This window comes from Labrus bergylta, chromosome 6 (assembly GCF_963930695.1).
Source record: "Labrus bergylta chromosome 6, fLabBer1.1, whole genome shotgun sequence".
In the NCBI taxonomy this organism is placed as follows: domain Eukaryota; kingdom Metazoa; phylum Chordata; class Actinopteri; order Labriformes; family Labridae; genus Labrus; species Labrus bergylta.
In genome coordinates, this window is record NC_089200.1 from 18,561,351 (window position 1) to 18,578,002 (window position 16,652).

At 42.8% G+C, this 16,652-nt stretch overlaps 1 protein-coding gene across 4 annotated transcripts; it reads left to right on the top strand.

Moving 5' to 3' along the window:
- Nucleotides 1-115: 115 nt before the first annotated feature.
- Nucleotides 116-15,375, top strand: cbarpb (CACN subunit beta associated regulatory protein b). Of its 4 annotated transcripts, none has more exons than XM_065955910.1 (11): nt 116-1,101; nt 2,161-2,596; nt 3,266-3,337; nt 4,822-4,970; nt 6,903-6,964; nt 8,107-8,269; nt 8,684-8,858; nt 9,186-9,332; nt 10,007-10,244; nt 10,837-11,026; nt 12,128-15,375. In XM_065955910.1, the coding sequence occupies exons 3-11, from the start codon at nt 3,290-3,292 to the stop codon at nt 13,644-13,646; spliced, it is 2,691 nt and encodes an 896-aa protein (XP_065811982.1). In that variant the 5' UTR covers nt 116-1,101; nt 2,161-2,596; nt 3,266-3,289; the 3' UTR covers nt 13,647-15,375. The 4 variants fall into 4 exon arrangements, with proteins under 4 accessions (XP_065811982.1, XP_020487699.2, XP_065811981.1 ...); XM_020632043.3 differs by having other exon boundaries at nt 2,161-2,357; XM_065955909.1 differs by lacking the exon at nt 116-1,101 and adding an exon at nt 1,148-1,726 and having other exon boundaries at nt 2,161-2,357.
- The last annotated feature ends 1,277 nt before the right edge of the window (nt 15,376-16,652 follow it).

The window sequence follows — 16,652 nt, forward strand, 5'->3', positions numbered from 1 at the left end:
GTTAAAAAAAAAAAAACCTCAATACTCTCTCCAGCTGCAGCAAGTCGGGCTAGACGCAGGGATGGGCAACTTTGGTCACAGCAAGGGAAACATCCATTTACTTCTCACTGCTGCCAGGGGACCAAATTGTAGAATAGAAAGAAAAAAAAACAATAAGTTATGTCCCTATTTTAACTCAACATATACCAGTGATCAAACATTATTATGGACATATTTCTGGTTTTCATGATTTAATGGCAGCTTTTGTCATGTTTTCTTCATGTTTCCAATTAATTGATGTGTAGAAATTGACCTTAGGGCCACGTTGAGGGTTGATGGGGGGCCGCATGTGGCCAGAACTATGAATCAGGATCACTATGAATCGAGATTATCGCGGTTCAGTCTTTACATTCGGCAGACATTTATCATAATGTGAACAACAACTATAACCTGGGTGAGAATCTTAATGTTGCATTCTAATAAATTTAATTTAGTGAAGTTTTTTTTTGCACAAGGGACTGAGCACTGACTACCAGTAGGTGGTGCCAAAATACTACATCAAACAATATGCCTATCCTTCTCACAACTAGAAAGTCTGGGGCAACGTTTTGAAACTCTTTCATAGCCATTATTGGCATATGAAAACCCACACACATGCTAAAACAAACTTTGAGCTTGCCTTTCTTCAGTCTACCGTTTTAGCCACACAAGTTGCAGCATATCCCAAGTAGGCTAATTTAATATTCCAATAGACCGATATTGAGTTACATCACATTTAGTTTTTATGAAGTTTGTTTTAGGCTACATTCAGCCTAGTTATTGAGGCACTCTGCCCTCGTCGGCACTGAAACTGACTCATTTTGTCTCCTTTATGTCTCATATGCGTGAACGTCACAGACTGGTGAACGTTAAGTGAGCATTTTGAGAAACCCTTCAATCAGCCTTACCTCACTCCTTGCGTCACGTGGTGCGTCTCTGACTGGGTGGTGGGCGTGTCTTAGACGGTGGGGTTTCATTCATAAATACTTTAAGCTTTAAAATCCACATTAAAGTGATCATAGAAGAGTTTCACGGTATTGGCTTTGCCCCTCCACCCCTGCATGGACCAGGCTGGTTGAGTAGGTGAGTGCTATCTTTGCTGCATCCCTCCTCGTGTGTTTGTGCAGCGGCAGACACTCCACAGTCTTCTCTATCGGTATCACTGGACTGATGAAAATAGGCGCCTGTGAAATATCAAAATGGCATATTTCTGAACGTCGTTGCGCTGTTTGGAGCTTTTTTTTTTTTTTTTTTATCATTCTAAAGTTTACTCGGCTTTATTTAAATAATGTGATGGGATTTTTTTCCATGCGAAGTATTTAGCAGCCAAACCCCCATAAGGAAAAAAAATCTGTTTGCCAGAGACGAAGCTCAATATTTTTGCTGTTCTGCAGTATAGGCTACCAAGCCAATCGGAATTCTTTCTTTCGTGCCTCAATTCTTCATTGTAAAAACGTTCAAATGTGAGCATTGTAGTTCTCTTTTGCTCTAAAGTTATCTTGTGGTCATGTGCGCATTTATAAAAGGCTAAACTCGACACGACGGTGATGCACAAAAAAAAAAAAAAAAAGCCTACCAGTAATTTAGCTGGTATAGACCAAAATGTTGACCATGATGGGATATGCCTTTTGCTGGGACACCCATGTCTCACCATCTGCTCAGTCAGCCAATCAATTCAACAGCCTTCTGGATTTGCGATACCATAGAAGTGAGCAATTATCAATAAAGCAACACACTTCGTTTGTTTTCATAGTCTGATTCAAAAGAAATGTCTTCTAGTGAAACAACAAGGAATAGGCAGCCAAGTGTAATTGGACTTAAAGCTATTTGTAACTGGTTTACAATCCCTTTTAAGGCATTTTATTACATACATTGGGGGTAGTTGCAGCTTTTTTAATGTAATAGTTGAGTAAGAAAACATGTTTTTTTATGTTTGGTTGTCACTCAATGTAATACACCGTTAAGAAATACACAATTTGAATGATACTCACTGGACGAGATAGTAGAAGGGAACCTGTCAGTGTGTATGATGTGCATTATGATGTGCATTTGGTCAATGCAGGCACTTATGTAATGTAAAACTCATCTACACGAACTGTAAAATGAATGTAACCAATCACTGTGGTGTGTGCTTGTTATCAGCCATGCAGCACTGCCATCCTTCTGTTGCTTCGAGGCCAGCGGGCCAGTCCTGAAGGGGAAAACGCCGCTGCTCAGTCTCAGTCGGCTGGCGAGGCTGAGGTGGCTGAGGATGCAGCAAGGGAGCTGAGGAGGACACTCCTGAGCCACAGCTTAACACACACATCCAGAGCTGCTGCTACGCACTGACCTCCATCAGGGTAAGACACTGGGCTGGTAGAAAGCAGGATGTGGTACATTGCTGCCAAGGAAAGCAGTGTGTTCACAGCCTGATGTGTTTCCTGCAACAGTTTTTCAGGCGTGGATGGTAGAACAGGGAGTTAGGAAGGCTGGCAGCACGCTGCTCAGCATTAGCTTACAGGTTGTGGTGCTGAAGTTGAGTGCTGCAGGCGAGTGAGGAGTGCTGAGTGCTGCTGGCATGTTGCTCCTACCCTGCTGGGTGAGTAGCTCTATCCAGGGTGTTTGTGTGTGTGTGTGTGTGTGTGTGTGTGTGTGTGTGTGTGTGTGCGTGTGTGTGTGTAGGCGTTTGGTGCAGTAGTAGCAGTATTAATGACTATGATCTCTAAGAGCAATCGCATAACAGCAGCGCTAGTGGAAGCTGCTGGAACCTGTGTTTAAGTAAGAGCTGTTTTTTTTTTTCTGTGTGTGTGGGAGGTAGGTAGAGAGAGAGTCTTCAGGCTGATATGGAATTGTGAGTGATGTTTTGCAGCCGAGATGCTTGCATTGGCATCTTCTGTGAGCCTGAAAAAGCATGTGTACGAGGCAAGCTCACATCATCTACAGATGTTTGAGGTTTGCTTTCCCCTTGCGTTATTTCATCAACATATTCGATGTTTTTAAGAGATGCAACAAGAGCGTTCAGCTGAAACCTTCTGCTGAAATGTCATCTTACAGGTCCATATAACTATTTATTTGGTTTGTTATTAGACACATTATTTAGTAATGGACAGGAAATCTCTTTAATTTACTGTGAGATCAGAAGGGTTGTGACTTCGTCTTGGCTTATCAACACATATAGTGTGTAATGAATATTGTAGATGACGTTGTTTTTTGATGAACAGCTTCAGTCACAGTCATTTCCTCTGTGTCTTTGTGTGTGTTTCTCAAGGGGACTCTCTAGTTGGCCTGGACCATGAGCAATGAGTCTACCATCTGGAACATCCTACCAGAAAACTCCACAGTAAGTCCGTCTTTCACCACCGGCTTAGTCTCAAACTTCCTGTCCATGTTTATGTGTCTCTGTCTGTGTGTGGTGTGTTGTATCCGCTCAGCACCAGAACCAAACCTTCCCTCATATTCTCCTCTGCTTGGATTGACTGTCTAATAGGGAACATCCTGACCTGGACCCGAAATAATTAAATCTCTGATCTAATCTCAGCTTTAATTTCCCCTTGCAGAGAAATTACGACGTGACATCTGAGTGGAGCACTCATTAACACTCACCGTGCTCTCTCCCTCATAGAGCTCAGGATAATACAGCACCTATAAGACCATTACTTTGATATTCAAACATTTTACTTTGTCTTTACATAACCTTTGTGTTACCACATCAGTTTTATTCTCCGTCAAAGAACAAAGCCTGTTGTTGTTCTCTGTTCTCCCACTCATGTTACCACCTTTCCTTTTATTTAAAGCATTTCAATCCCTGTTCTGTAGCCTTTAAGGGCAGGGAACAACATGAGGAAGGAAAGAAGATCAAAAACAAAATCTGTAAAATGGGTGCTTTAATGTTCAAATAACTTCATACATATATTTAATTTTAAACATCTAGCAAGCTTAAAAATAGATTTGAAAACCAAAACATTAACCGACTACATAGTAATGGACGTCACTCCCAGATTTAGTTCTCTAAAAAAAAAATCAAGTTTAATATCCATCCATCCATTGATTAAGTAATTCAGATTTAGAGTTGTATTTATAGTACTACGTACAAAACAAAAATAAACAATTATGTACTTGATGAAGTTTTCTGATTAAACTAATGCAGTAAAAATCTTACCGTAACTGTTTGCATTATACAGTAATAGCTGAAGAGATGGATTGACTCAAGTATTTTACAATTATCTTTTACATAGATTTAAAGACCCATTCCAACCCATTGGAAAAAAATTACATCTTTGCAAATCTTTGTGTAGTGAAGAATTATTGTCAAAGACATTGGTAATCTATAGGCCCATGGGGTCTCTGCCAGTGCTCCCAGCATGTTTTATTATCTCAGCTGCAGTCCTTCCTGTTTGAGCTTTCCCATAGCTCAGGTAAACTGTAGACAGGTTCATAACCCTCACATTTGTTGAGTCAATGCACTGCTGCAGTTATAGATTCACTTCATCCCAAACAGCCAAACCAGTGGATGCTGCATTTGGTGCCACTGTAAAGGTATCTCAGCTACAGCTGACGTCTGGAAGGTATTTGTTGTATTACAGAAATGGCATATATCAGTGAATAGTTTCAGTATATTGATGTTTATTTGGATATAAATTGTCTTACTCTGTTAAAGTAGCGCTCTTCAAATCTAATTTGGAACAGGGAGACACCTAGCTCTTTTGCTGTTAAAGCTACTGTTGCGTTACTCACTGCAGACACTTTGACTCGAGTCTACTGTATCTACATTTATCTACAGTTTCTATTTAAATATATATATTCTTTCTCCTTTGTGTTTCTCAGGAGATCCCAGTAAAGGCAGAGGAGCAGCAAGATGGCTCCGTGCTCCCCTTGGTGATCCTTTCCGTCTTCCTGGTAGGAACTTTGATCTCCGTCTCAGTCCTCCTCATCGCCTTCCGTCGCTGCTGTCGAGGAGGACAATGCTGTGCCAGGTACGATGCGAAGATGATCGATTCAGCATTTGAGCACTTTATGTGCCTCCCTTATCCAGAACCATTACGAAGAATCTTTCAGTATAAGCTCCAAACCAATGTATTGGACAAAGAAAGAGAGTGGACTTCATGAAAGCAGCAGCTGCACAATGTAATATGAAGAGCACAGTCATAATGTTTTGTTGAGGTGTTCATTAGACTGTGTTTATTTTGAAAATGTGCTCAGGTTTTCATTGTACAAAAGTATTTTGATCCCTGGCACCCCTGTCATTTGATCCTTCAAAATTCCACACGCTGCAGTCGCTGCAGAACTCTTAAAAGCATCCAATGAGAACAGTTCATTAACTTTCAGATCCTTTTTTCATTTGTTCAAGCAGCCAACTTCCCCAAGTTCAGTTCTAACTGTGGAAAAAGTTGTTCAAGTTTGTACTCAGAGTATACTAACAGACCAAAGCCCTTTAGAGATTGTCCCAGTATGTGAGTTCATGTTGCATTCCGGCGTTGCGGAAGCCCGAGAGACACAACATGTGAACACACAGCGGGAGCTTCACATACACACACACCGGCTCCGATGTTTCACATCACCACAGCCTTCCCCCATTTACGCCTCTGTTAATACCTCTGATGGCAGATAAGTGGCATTACGGCTTTGCTTCACAATTCCGCATCCGTGCATTACACATTGCAATCGAGGCATAACAGGCTCGTAAGTATTCAGCCTTCAACTGCCAATCTGTAAGCGCCAAAAGACTACTCTCCCTCTCCCTCTCTAACATGCGACAGCTATTTAAAGACTGCCTGGTGCTTGTGTTGAATGTATACACTTACATAATAGATGATGAAGCTCATTGAAATTGCAAATTAAACAGAAGACATCCTGTTGCATTTTAGTTGTATAGTCCAGTTTGCTCCGCCCACTAAGTATGATGCCATTAACAGTTATAACAGAGGTGATTCATCTGTGTGTATTCAGCAGTTAAATGGCTACCCTTGAGATACTTTGTCTACCTCCAGAGCAGCACACATCATCAAGTACACTTGAATGTATGATCCCACCAGCTAGATGCAGATAAACAGAGAGCACAGAGGCTGAGTCGTGAAAAAGAGAGACCTGCCGGGGGAGAGCAGAAGAGAGGCAGGCAGACTGGTACAAATGATGAGCGTAATGAGATTTCATAGCAGCCAACGGCTGTGATTAATCTTGCGTCTCAACCTAGCGTTGTGTGCACACCAAAAATACAAACACACATACGCACACACACACACACACAATATGGGGAAGCAGGAGCCACAGAGGAAATGAAAGACAAGAAGAAGAAGTGCAGATCTGGTTGGAAGGCGAAATCCCTCAAGTTGCTTTACACACACACAAAACTCATATCTCTGCACAAAGAAATCAGATTGAGAAAAATGACCGAGGAGTGTTCAATTTCTTTTTTCAAGCCTCATAAGGTAGATTTAAGACACATTTGAAAAGTTATTTTTAGGAAGAGGAGTGGCACTGAAAGAGAAGACATATTTAAATCATATAAAATAAGTATAAGAATATAAAAACCATCATGTAAAACCATGACCTTTATTGTTTATTCCCTCTCTGCTTTAAAGATGAGTGGGAACGTGCAATCCCATAAAGTACCCTGATATATTGTTTTAAGAGGTCCCTCAGCCCTGAAGGTTATCTGTCACTGGCAATGATTTAGACTGATTTAGGCCCTCATTGATTATACAGCCAGGCAGGCTGCCATTAAGAGTGTGAATGTCCAGTTAGATTTGTAAACTGCTGATTTGTATGCTGTGTTTTCTAACATAAAGACTTTCCTCGTGGTTGTGAGTGTGTGGCTGCCTGCAGCTGTGGGGTTCAACAGATGAAAGACAGATTTGAAGGGGAAATCATGTCACAGCAATTGATCTGAATCTCTCTGTGTACCCCAGGGCCAGCGATGACCCTGAGAAAACCAACACCACCTACTTGGAGGAGTCTCAGCCCACCCATGGTAAGAGAGGAATGGACAAAGGAGGAACTGTAGGGAAGGGGGGAATGATAGGGGGAGAGATAGAGAGGAAAGGAGGAGTAATGGAGACAGACAGGCTGGAAGATAGAGGGATTGGACTGATAGAGGCAGAGGTATTTGTAACCAGTCAGCACAAATGTGTAAAGCCGAGTCCATTAAAACAGTTTGATATCAACCCAATTAGTGTAAGTAGCTGTGTCGTTCCTGGAACACCTTCTGACATTTTGGGACCAGAAAGCACTCTCTCTGAAATGAAAGAGATTTAGAAGCAGCATTAGTTTGGGACCAAACTGTTTTATTAGGCTGTCTGATCAGCTTTTCAGTCAGCAGTTTGACTCATTTTCATGCTCATCCTCCCAAAAGCGGTTTGAACATTAGCTCAGGCTCAGCTTTAGCGAATTTTCAATAAAGCAGAAATAACTTTTGGTTTTTGTCGTTTATTAAATGTATTTTATGCCTCACTTTCACAGTTGAAAGATACAAAAAAGACAAGCAACAGGGTCACTCTGACAAAGTTTTGCTGAAGTCATAACAGTAAATACTTTATTACAAACTCATCACCTGTTCTATGTACCATCGTGTACAAAATGTGAAATCTAAATCCATGCAAGCAGGTCTGCAAGCTGTACTTAGGTGCAGAGGTGCCTTTAGCTTCATGCTAATATCAGTATACTGACAGTGACAATGCTAACATGCTAACATGTTAATGTTTTGCATTACCAATTTAGTTTAACTTTGAACAGACTAAACTATTTTTTGTTGTTGATAAAAACAAGTGCAAATCACATGACCTGTATCAACCAGTCAAATCAGATTTTGAGAAGTGGTGACAGTTTTTCCCTCTGGTGTTGTCTGATGAGGGGGTCATCACTATCAGTGGACCTCATCCATTGAGGACCCTGAATGTTGTTGACGTATTCTTTTGATCTGGACCAAAGTGGTGGGTCAAATGGCAAAATCCACAGTGCTATGCCCGCAAACATTTCATTAATGATATTAAAATGAAAAAAATAAATGAACTGCTCTTCCATCTTTCTTTGTCAACTCCTCATGCTCTTCCGTTTATCCATCTCCCTCCCTATCTGTCTCCCTCATCTGTCCCTTTCCTGTTGCATCTGTGGTAGAAATCACCATCAGGGTGGATGAGTCGGAGTGTCTGTCGATGGCCAGCTCTCACGACCAAGAGACCGAGCGCTTCCTCTCCACCTGCACCACCGGCCGCCGTGTCTCCTTCAATGAGGCTGCGCTCTTTGATCATGGCAAGAAGGCTCAGGAGAAGGGCCGCAGGTCAGAAAGCTAATACATACACATGAGCCGAACTACTTTACAAACACTCGTGTGGTTAATTCAGCTTTCATTTGGCGTCTATTTCCTTACACTTCAGTGTTGCCGCTTATTTAGATCAATAATGAACACATTTGACTATATCCATCTCACTTCTGCTTTGGTTGTTTTGAGATGCATTATCAGTGCTGTGGACATGAAGAGCTTTCTCTTAGGCTCTGAGCCTGTTATGTTAATTTTGCGGGGCTAAATGCAAATTCAGTATAGCACTGCTGGGTTTGAAGTCAAATATGTCCCTTGGCTGTTTGATTCTTGTGCAAGAATAAACTTTGAATTTACAACTTATCTCTTTAAATGTATGTCTCATCTTGACAGGATTCTGTATCTTTTAATTTACCTCGTTTCTGATCACCCCAGGTATACTCTGACTGAGGGCGACTTTCACCACCTGAAGAACGCCCGGCTCACAAACCTCAACTTCCCTTCTCCAGCCCTCAAGATAGTCACTATCCATGAGTGTGACTCGGCTGAGAACAGCATCACCATGACAACAACACGCCCTGTTGCTAAGTCAGCCCTTTCCATCTTCCAGGTGATTTAGCCTTTAACCTGCTATTAGACGTGACACATCATTAGTCTTGACCTGGGCCAATTACAATATCAATCACTAGGGTTAAGGCAAGAAAATGTATCAAGCTAATGTACCCGAACATGAGAATGAGGAATCTGTCTGCTCGCTCATTTCAACAAGCAGGGCTCATTGATTTCACACTCAGGAGGAGTGCCAGTCACCAGTTAGAGAGGAAATTCATTTTTAGTCACAAATGCTCGGAAAACATGAAAACAACAGAAGACCTGCCTGTTTGACAGTATATTCTATAAGAGTAAGAGAGTCATTGTTGTGCGTGCTTCCCTTCAGCCGATGCTGTGCCCTCTGCCACAAACAGCGTTGACCAGCCTGAGTGTCAATCCCAGCTGTGCCCTCCCTGGAGACGCCCTCAACTCGGTGGTGGGAACCAGCTTCAATGACAAAAACATGGCTCTCAGCACTAAGGAGCCAAGCTCAGTAAGTTACCTTTAACTCATCTTAACTTTACAATATATTACATCAATTAATAAGTGACTGCCACAGCGTTGTTTTCTTAAGCTTGGACGGTACAGGAATTTTCTTGCCTTTAAATTAACTGCAATAGTTGGTGTTCTTAAGAAAAGTGCAGTACATACTTTGATTTTGGTTCCCCCGGTGGACAAAGCAGTTTGTCTTTATGTCATTATGTCTACATAGATATTGGTTACCGGCGATTAAAATCATCCTGTTCTCTTTTAACAATCGAATGTATCACTCATATATAATATTTGCTGTGAAAATGTAAATAAAGGCTTCTTCTGCAATGTACTGTAAGTGCTCTTGTCTGACAGTGGCAGTGGTAACAGGCATTCACAATAACACTAATAGAAGCAGTCAGTCATGTTTCTGATGGTCTCATTTGCTTCTGTAGCTCATAAAGAGGAATCCCTTTTAATTTCAGTTTCATAACAAGTAGTAGTCACACTCTAGGAACCAGCCAGACAAGCAGGGAGTCATCTATATGGGCATCAGAGGGTCATGGAGCATGAGGGAGGGCCCAACAAAAGTGATGGTTTATGGGCAAACAAGAAGCATCACTGTCAGAAGGGATTCCACCCACACCACTTCCCTTATCATGTTTTCTTCCTAACCATGTTTTTCTGTCTGCTCAGATCGAGATAATGGGAGTGGGGCCCAGGGGCAGAGGCAGCAGCATTAGTGTTGGAGAAGGGGTCTTGGTGGGGAGCTGCGCCTCCACTTCTGCCGGCATTGCAGGAGGCCAGGGGCCCGTGCTGCAGTTCTTCACCAAACTGCGGCGCCATGCTAGTCTGGAGGGGGCCAGTCCCTACTTTAAGATCAAGAAATGGAAGCTGGACAGCAGCCAGAGAGCCTCCAGTCTGGACACCAGAGGTAATGGATACTTGTTGACGCAAAGTACTTTTATATTATCTTGTTTTTTGGAAATTATCAGTGCTTACGTTGCAGGAAGGATTCACAACTCTTTGTGTAAGTCATAACTGAGGAGATAAAGCAATACTGTTTCTTCATTATTTATCTTGGTGTATAGTATTTTTGGCATCATTCTCTGGCGGTAAACAGGCAATGGTTAAGCAGGGGGATCCAGCAACCAACTGTGAGAAGCCCTTTCCCTGCTAGGAGTCGGATATACACAGTGACACACACACATACAGGACAGATGGCTGTGTGACGTAAAGTTTGCCCTTTCCAAGTCAATTTGGGTCCTGGAGTGAATCCTTCCTGTCGATCTTCTCCATCCTATACAAACACACACACACACACACACACACACACACACAAACACTTCTCCCTGCGCTTCCATAGACACAACTCTTTAATACAACCGAGGGATCAGAACAGGATAAAAAAAATCTCCTGAGACCTTCACACTTGAAGGAAACTTTCTCGAGAAAGAAGTGTATTTTCACTGTTTCCTGCTGTCACAAATGTTGTTCCTTCCCCTTGATTACTTTTTGTGGGACAGGCTCTCCAAAGAGGAGACAGTTCCAGCGCCAGCGGGCGGCAAGTGAGAGCATGGACCAGGACGACAACGACGCACACCACATAGACCTCATCCAGTACATCGCTCGCACTCAGGACATCCCCTACTGTCCCAGTCAGCCAACCACACGCCTCCTCTCACCTCCTTCCACACCACCGCCCTCCCTCGGCAGGTATCTTTAATTTCCTTGCCATTCATCCTGTTCACTGCTTTGCTGCCTTGCACTCATTTCTTGACAGTTGCTAAAATATGTGAAAGTTAGGACATGGCTCTAAGTCCCAATTCTGCCCAACCAACTTTTCTCTTACAAAACAGTGCTTTTAAAACCTATTTGAAATGCTATTGGAGTCGCTTTAATACGCTGTTGAAGAAGATATACCGTAAAGAAATCAAATGGCATATATCAGTGTCAAGTAACTGACCTTTAAGTGAATGGTTCATTTAGAAAACTGCCTCTTGGAAAATGTTTGACAAGTTCTGTTGCTAGGACATTTAATTAGATTCAAAGACACAATGTTATGTAACTGTAAATACCTCTGCCACAGTCTCATTAAATGTAATGTGATCCCTCTGTACAAGACTTCTTTCAAAACCATTTTGAACAGGGGAATCCCACAGTGGAGTGGAGAATGGGGACACAGGGTTTATATCTGGCATAGGAAACCATTCCATTGCTGACACAGTCATGATGTCTGCGGAAGTGCAAGGGTCATTGTTTTTTTTTGTTTTTAGTGTGTCCTAGAATTGCCCAGTATTTGGTTACAAAACAAAAATAACGAAGTAGCTTCTTGAATAACAGTTTGTTTCTTCTTCTCTGAAAATTTGATTAAGCAAAATCAGTATTTCCTGTGTATGTTTACACGCGTTTGTGTTTAGAAAATACAAGGAATTTCCTGGAAGATGCCAACAGCAAAACAATCTAATGGGATCCGTGATCACTGACAGTTAATTACTTTTGATTGTTTATGTTTCAAACAATTTGTACTCTGAGAATGTACTGTATAAGGAAAAAGGGGGTATGTCTAGTAGTTTCTTCAGCAGACAAGGCATTAGTATCTAGCTAAGTTCTGTTCACAGACATGCAACAGCAACCATTGCAAGCCATAAAATTCATTCTGTGCACTGTGAACGCAGCCACGCTTTAGGTGAATGTGTTAATTAGGGAAATGCTTCAACATTGACATGAGTTTTGTGCGCCTCAGTGTTTCGCCCCTTCATTTTCCTCATGTTTTTTCTTTTTTCTCGTCTCTCCACTCTTGTGTGCACCCTACAGGGTAGAGGTAGAGGTCATAGTGGAGCCCAGCTGCGGCCATGGAGGACCAGGGGTGATTGGCCTATCCCCTGATCCCCAAGATGAAGGCCTGTCCCTGGAAAGAAGGGAAGGCGCAGACCCCTTGGACCCCCCAGATGCCCATGACCCCCTGACCCTTTACAAAGACATCTGGACCCTTCGTGCCTCACTCGAACAGTACGCTGCCTCCGACCAGAGCAGCAACAATGACAGGAACTCTGTCTGCAGTGATGCTGACAGTGTGTGTTCGCTGAGCGGACGCACAGAGACAGAAAGAGGAGGGCTCCCAAGATATCCATCCCAGGATTTAGGAGATGAAGCAGAGGGTGGAGAGGATGACAAGGATATTTTGATGTACACGGAGCAGAGGTTAGGTGTGAAAGAAGGGAAAAAGAGAAAACTGGGAGGCAAAGAACCAGAGCGAAGGGGTAGTGATGGAGAAACAGGGACTCGTAAATTGCTGCAGATGGACAGCGGCTACGCGTCCATAGAGGCTCCGTCTCGAGGTCCAGAGGAGTTGAGACTGTTCGGGAGCAACAACGGCAGCCCCAAAGACAAAACAGCTCACGAGAAAAGGCACCACTTCACCAACGCGGGGCGAAGTGGCACCATCGGTGAGAGCTTTGAGTCTCATCTCTTTGAGGAGGAGCCAGAAGAAGAGGTGTTGTTGGGTGCCAGTGGAGGAGTTCCCATAGAAACAGATGCTGGCGCACTGAGCTGGGCCCCACATGGTCAAATGCTCACACCCAGCGAGGCTGCACAGCCTTCAACTCAACCGCCAATATTGCACCGACGAGACTACAGCATAGACGAGAAGACTGACGCCCTCTTCCACGAGTTTCTCCGTCACGACCCTCAGTTTGACCAGCAGGAGTCACCGCTAAGGAAGCATCGATCCCGAATCCACCTCCGCAAGCAGTGGCAGCGCCACAAGCAGTGGAGTGACCCTGGTGTCAGACACTTTCATTCCTCTTTTGAAAGACAGCGTACCCCTCTACGGAGGGGTGAAAGTGTGAACTACCCATTGGAGACAAGCTACCACAGTACGCTCCCCCGAATCGTTAGTGCTCCCGACGAGGAGAATAGCGACGGCACCATCAGCACCCCTGATACCCCAAAGGTGGAGCCTACAACAACTGGCAACAGGGGAGAGGAGCAGGGTGTCAGCGTTAGACACACAGAGGACAGTATCTCCTCCTTCCAACCACCTCTTGCACACTCCGTCTCAGAGAAAGATGGAGGACAAGGTGAGCACCATGATCATCAGGAGGACATCAAACCATCTGCACTGCCCCCCGAACCCGCAGACGAGCGCTCACCGCCTCAGCTGCCTGACTCCTTAGGCTACGGCCCGCAGACCATAACAGCAGACCTCATGGACAAACTGACTGCTCACCTGGACGAGAGGTTGTACACGGGCCTCCGCAGGGTCAAAGACACGACCGTTGAGTGTGTGACGGTGACGGCTACACACGCTTCTCCAGACCACAGCCCAGTGTAGCAGGGCTCCGTTGACTTCCTCATCAACTTCACTCCTGCTGACACACACTATTTCTTTTGTGTTTGTTTGTCTTGCCTCTATTTAAGTGTCTCTCAATATAGAGCTTGAATGGTGTGATCCAGATTCAGAAACGCGCTATTGAGAATATGCTTTGCAAAAATCCATACTTGAACACAGGATTCATTTAAATGCTGTTCATCAACTAGAAATTCAGTCAGTGTCTTTTTATGCCTGTTATCATTACAAAGCAGGTTAATGTTGCAGTCAAGCTACAATCCATAATAGTGTAAGATGAAGCATAGCTAACACATGGTTACAGTAGTAATAGTATCTGTGTCTGTTTGTCTCTCCTGCTGTCATTCCCGTCTCTGCTCTCCAATATGAATAACATGCTGAGAGCCAGTATGGCCTTCGCACTCATTGAGCCACTGTGAAACCAGGTGCTATTAGACAAGAAGAAAGTGACAGATCTGGATGTAACAATTAGCCCTCCTAGTCCTCCAATCAGGATTAGGTGAACTTGTCGTGAGAAAAAGAATAATTTAGAATAGCAAAATTGATCTACCAAAGCTAATAGGCATACTGTAACAGTAGAGATCAGTAGTTTCAAATCTATGGAGATCCCAAGAGAAGTGAGATAAATTACTAAGAGATGTAGCCTATGTTTCAGTCACATTGAAAACAAACGTTGCAGTTGCTTGGAGCAGCTAACATTATTCACAAAGCTTGATAAAAAATGTCATTATTTGAATTAGAGAAGTGGTTTCTACATGTTTACATTCAACCACCTGCCCAGCTACATCACTTTCACCCAGAGCCATTTTTTTCTGTGGCTATTCTTCCTGGTTGTAGCTATTAAGCTAACTCTGTAGTAGGATAACGTCCCCATGGCTGATAAAATAACATCTCATACTAAGCTGTGGTTGGTGGATTTTTTTTCTCGTACTGCAAAATAGACCTAAAGATCTTAAACCAGTAGAATTCACTGGGACCATTAGCAGAACGGTGATGGGTATGAGTCATTTGATTTAAACGTTGGGAACCCATTTGTTTAGATTGATGGAAAACAAATACAGTCTTAACAATGGCCAGAACAAAAAGTTCCCATGAAGTGTTATTTTGAAAGGGATGCTATCCTAAAAGTTACTTAGGTTGTCTATATCTTCCAAGGTTTTGATTTTTTTTTTTCAAAATAAGGACTCTCTTCTCAGTTAAAATGTCTATCCATAGAAACATACATTGAGTAATAGACCTGGGGGAAAAAAAACATTGCTGTGAACATAAAACACTCTGAAATGTCTCTTTAATGTTGAATCTTTGATGATTTTGTGCCGGGGAACAAAGGACTAAGGAGCTATTGTCTTAATCAGCCGTGTGACTTGTTATGTTTGTTTGTTTGTTATTCACTGAAAATGCTTCTCAGCTTTAAGACAACCGTGTTGTTCATTTCTTAAAAGTTTGTTTGTATGAATTTTGATCTATTTTTGAACGTCTGCACTGCTTAAAAGACCGTAAAAAGAAGGACAGGCTACACAGCAACAGACAGAACTCGCAAACCAAACAGCCGCTTACACTCAGATGCCTCTGTGTCATCCACATATATAGAATACATTTACATTTCACTAAGCTCATCAACACTGACATGACCTCTGTCCCAATAAGAAGAACAAACTCAGTTTTGTGCCATGAGGAATGTGTTTACATTAAAGCTAACAGACGAGCGCTTTGATTACAGATGTTTGGTGTTTATTGGTCTTATCAGAAAGGCATGCTTTCTCGTGCATGGGGCTCACAGAACAGGCTTTATTTGTCCCCGTCTGACATTCTCGTTTTCCCCTCCTCCTCCTCCTCCTCCTCCTCCTCCTCCTCCTCCTCTTCTTTGCCTGAGAAAGTTGTCAGTGCTGTAGATGTCTCCTATGTGGGGGCCTAGGATGTTACTTCCTGCCAGCTTGTAAAAGCAGAGTAAACAAAGATGGTATTTGTAGTGATGGCCATTTTATTTTCTCCTTATTTGGTTTGAAAAAAAAAAAAATACAAACCATTACTGCCTATCATTTGAACAACTATTAGTTATGTCGGTAAAGAAAGCAAAAAATGGCCAAACTCAATTTTGGCTTATACATCCGTGCTTTTTCACCCTGCACAGTAGCAGCAGGATTGCTGTAACCCAGTTTTAGTCTCCTATACTCAGAGGGGCTGTTGGGCTTTCCGTCTCTCCCACATGCAGTGAGGGGAGCCACTGCAGAAGAGGTTGATGAATTTTAATCATACCAAGAGAAGGATTCCCGCTTTTCATCCGCTGTCTCCGTTCCCTCATTCTTCACGACTGTTACCATGCAGTACATTGAAATGATTGAATACAAAATAAGGGGGTGGGGGGGTGGGGGCACATTATCTTCCTCTCTCTCTGTGTTGGTGTAATGATGATGCTCTTCTCCAGTCTGCCTAGATTAGATCTTTCTCCACTTTGTGACAGGATTCTCCTTTTGTGGCTAAGTGGACTCTGAGGCAGAGGATGCTTTCCTCATTAGGAGAGAAATGGCTGAGATGAAAGGAGGTGAGCTCCAATAAGGAGTAGAGAGGGTAGGGATGTTTTTTTTCTCGCTCATTTCTTTCATGTTGGCTTCCTCACACACACACAAATACACACACTCAAACATTGTAAATGATTTCTCCATGAATAACACAGTTTTGTGCAATCAAATAGCATTTATGTTATGACAGCACTGATCATCAGAAAGGAAATGAAATCCCCTCTCAGCCTTGATGGAAATGATGCATCTCTGTTGACAATAATTACTCAGCTAATTCTGACAGTTCTTGGAAAAGGGGAAGAAGGCTGCGTTCCCCACAGATCAAAAACTACCGGTTCTTACAGCTGAGGCAGTACAAGATGAGAATAGCACAGCAACTGCAACTATTGAAAGAAAATGGCCATATGGGATGATTTCAAATCTGTACAAAGTTTCAACTTTGCTGTCTATACAAGCACAATATATCAAGAGC

Coding starts and splice junctions, on each gene's coding strand:
- cbarpb (XM_065955910.1), top strand. CDS start 3,290: ATGAGCAATGAGTCTACCATCTGGAACATCCTACCAGAAAACTCCACA. Junction 4,971..6,902: donor GGAGGACAATGCTGTGCCAG/GTACGATGCGAA, acceptor TGTGTACCCCAG/GGCCAGCGATGACCCTGAGA. Junction 9,333..10,006: donor GCACTAAGGAGCCAAGCTCA/GTAAGTTACCTT, acceptor CTGTCTGCTCAG/ATCGAGATAATGGGAGTGGG.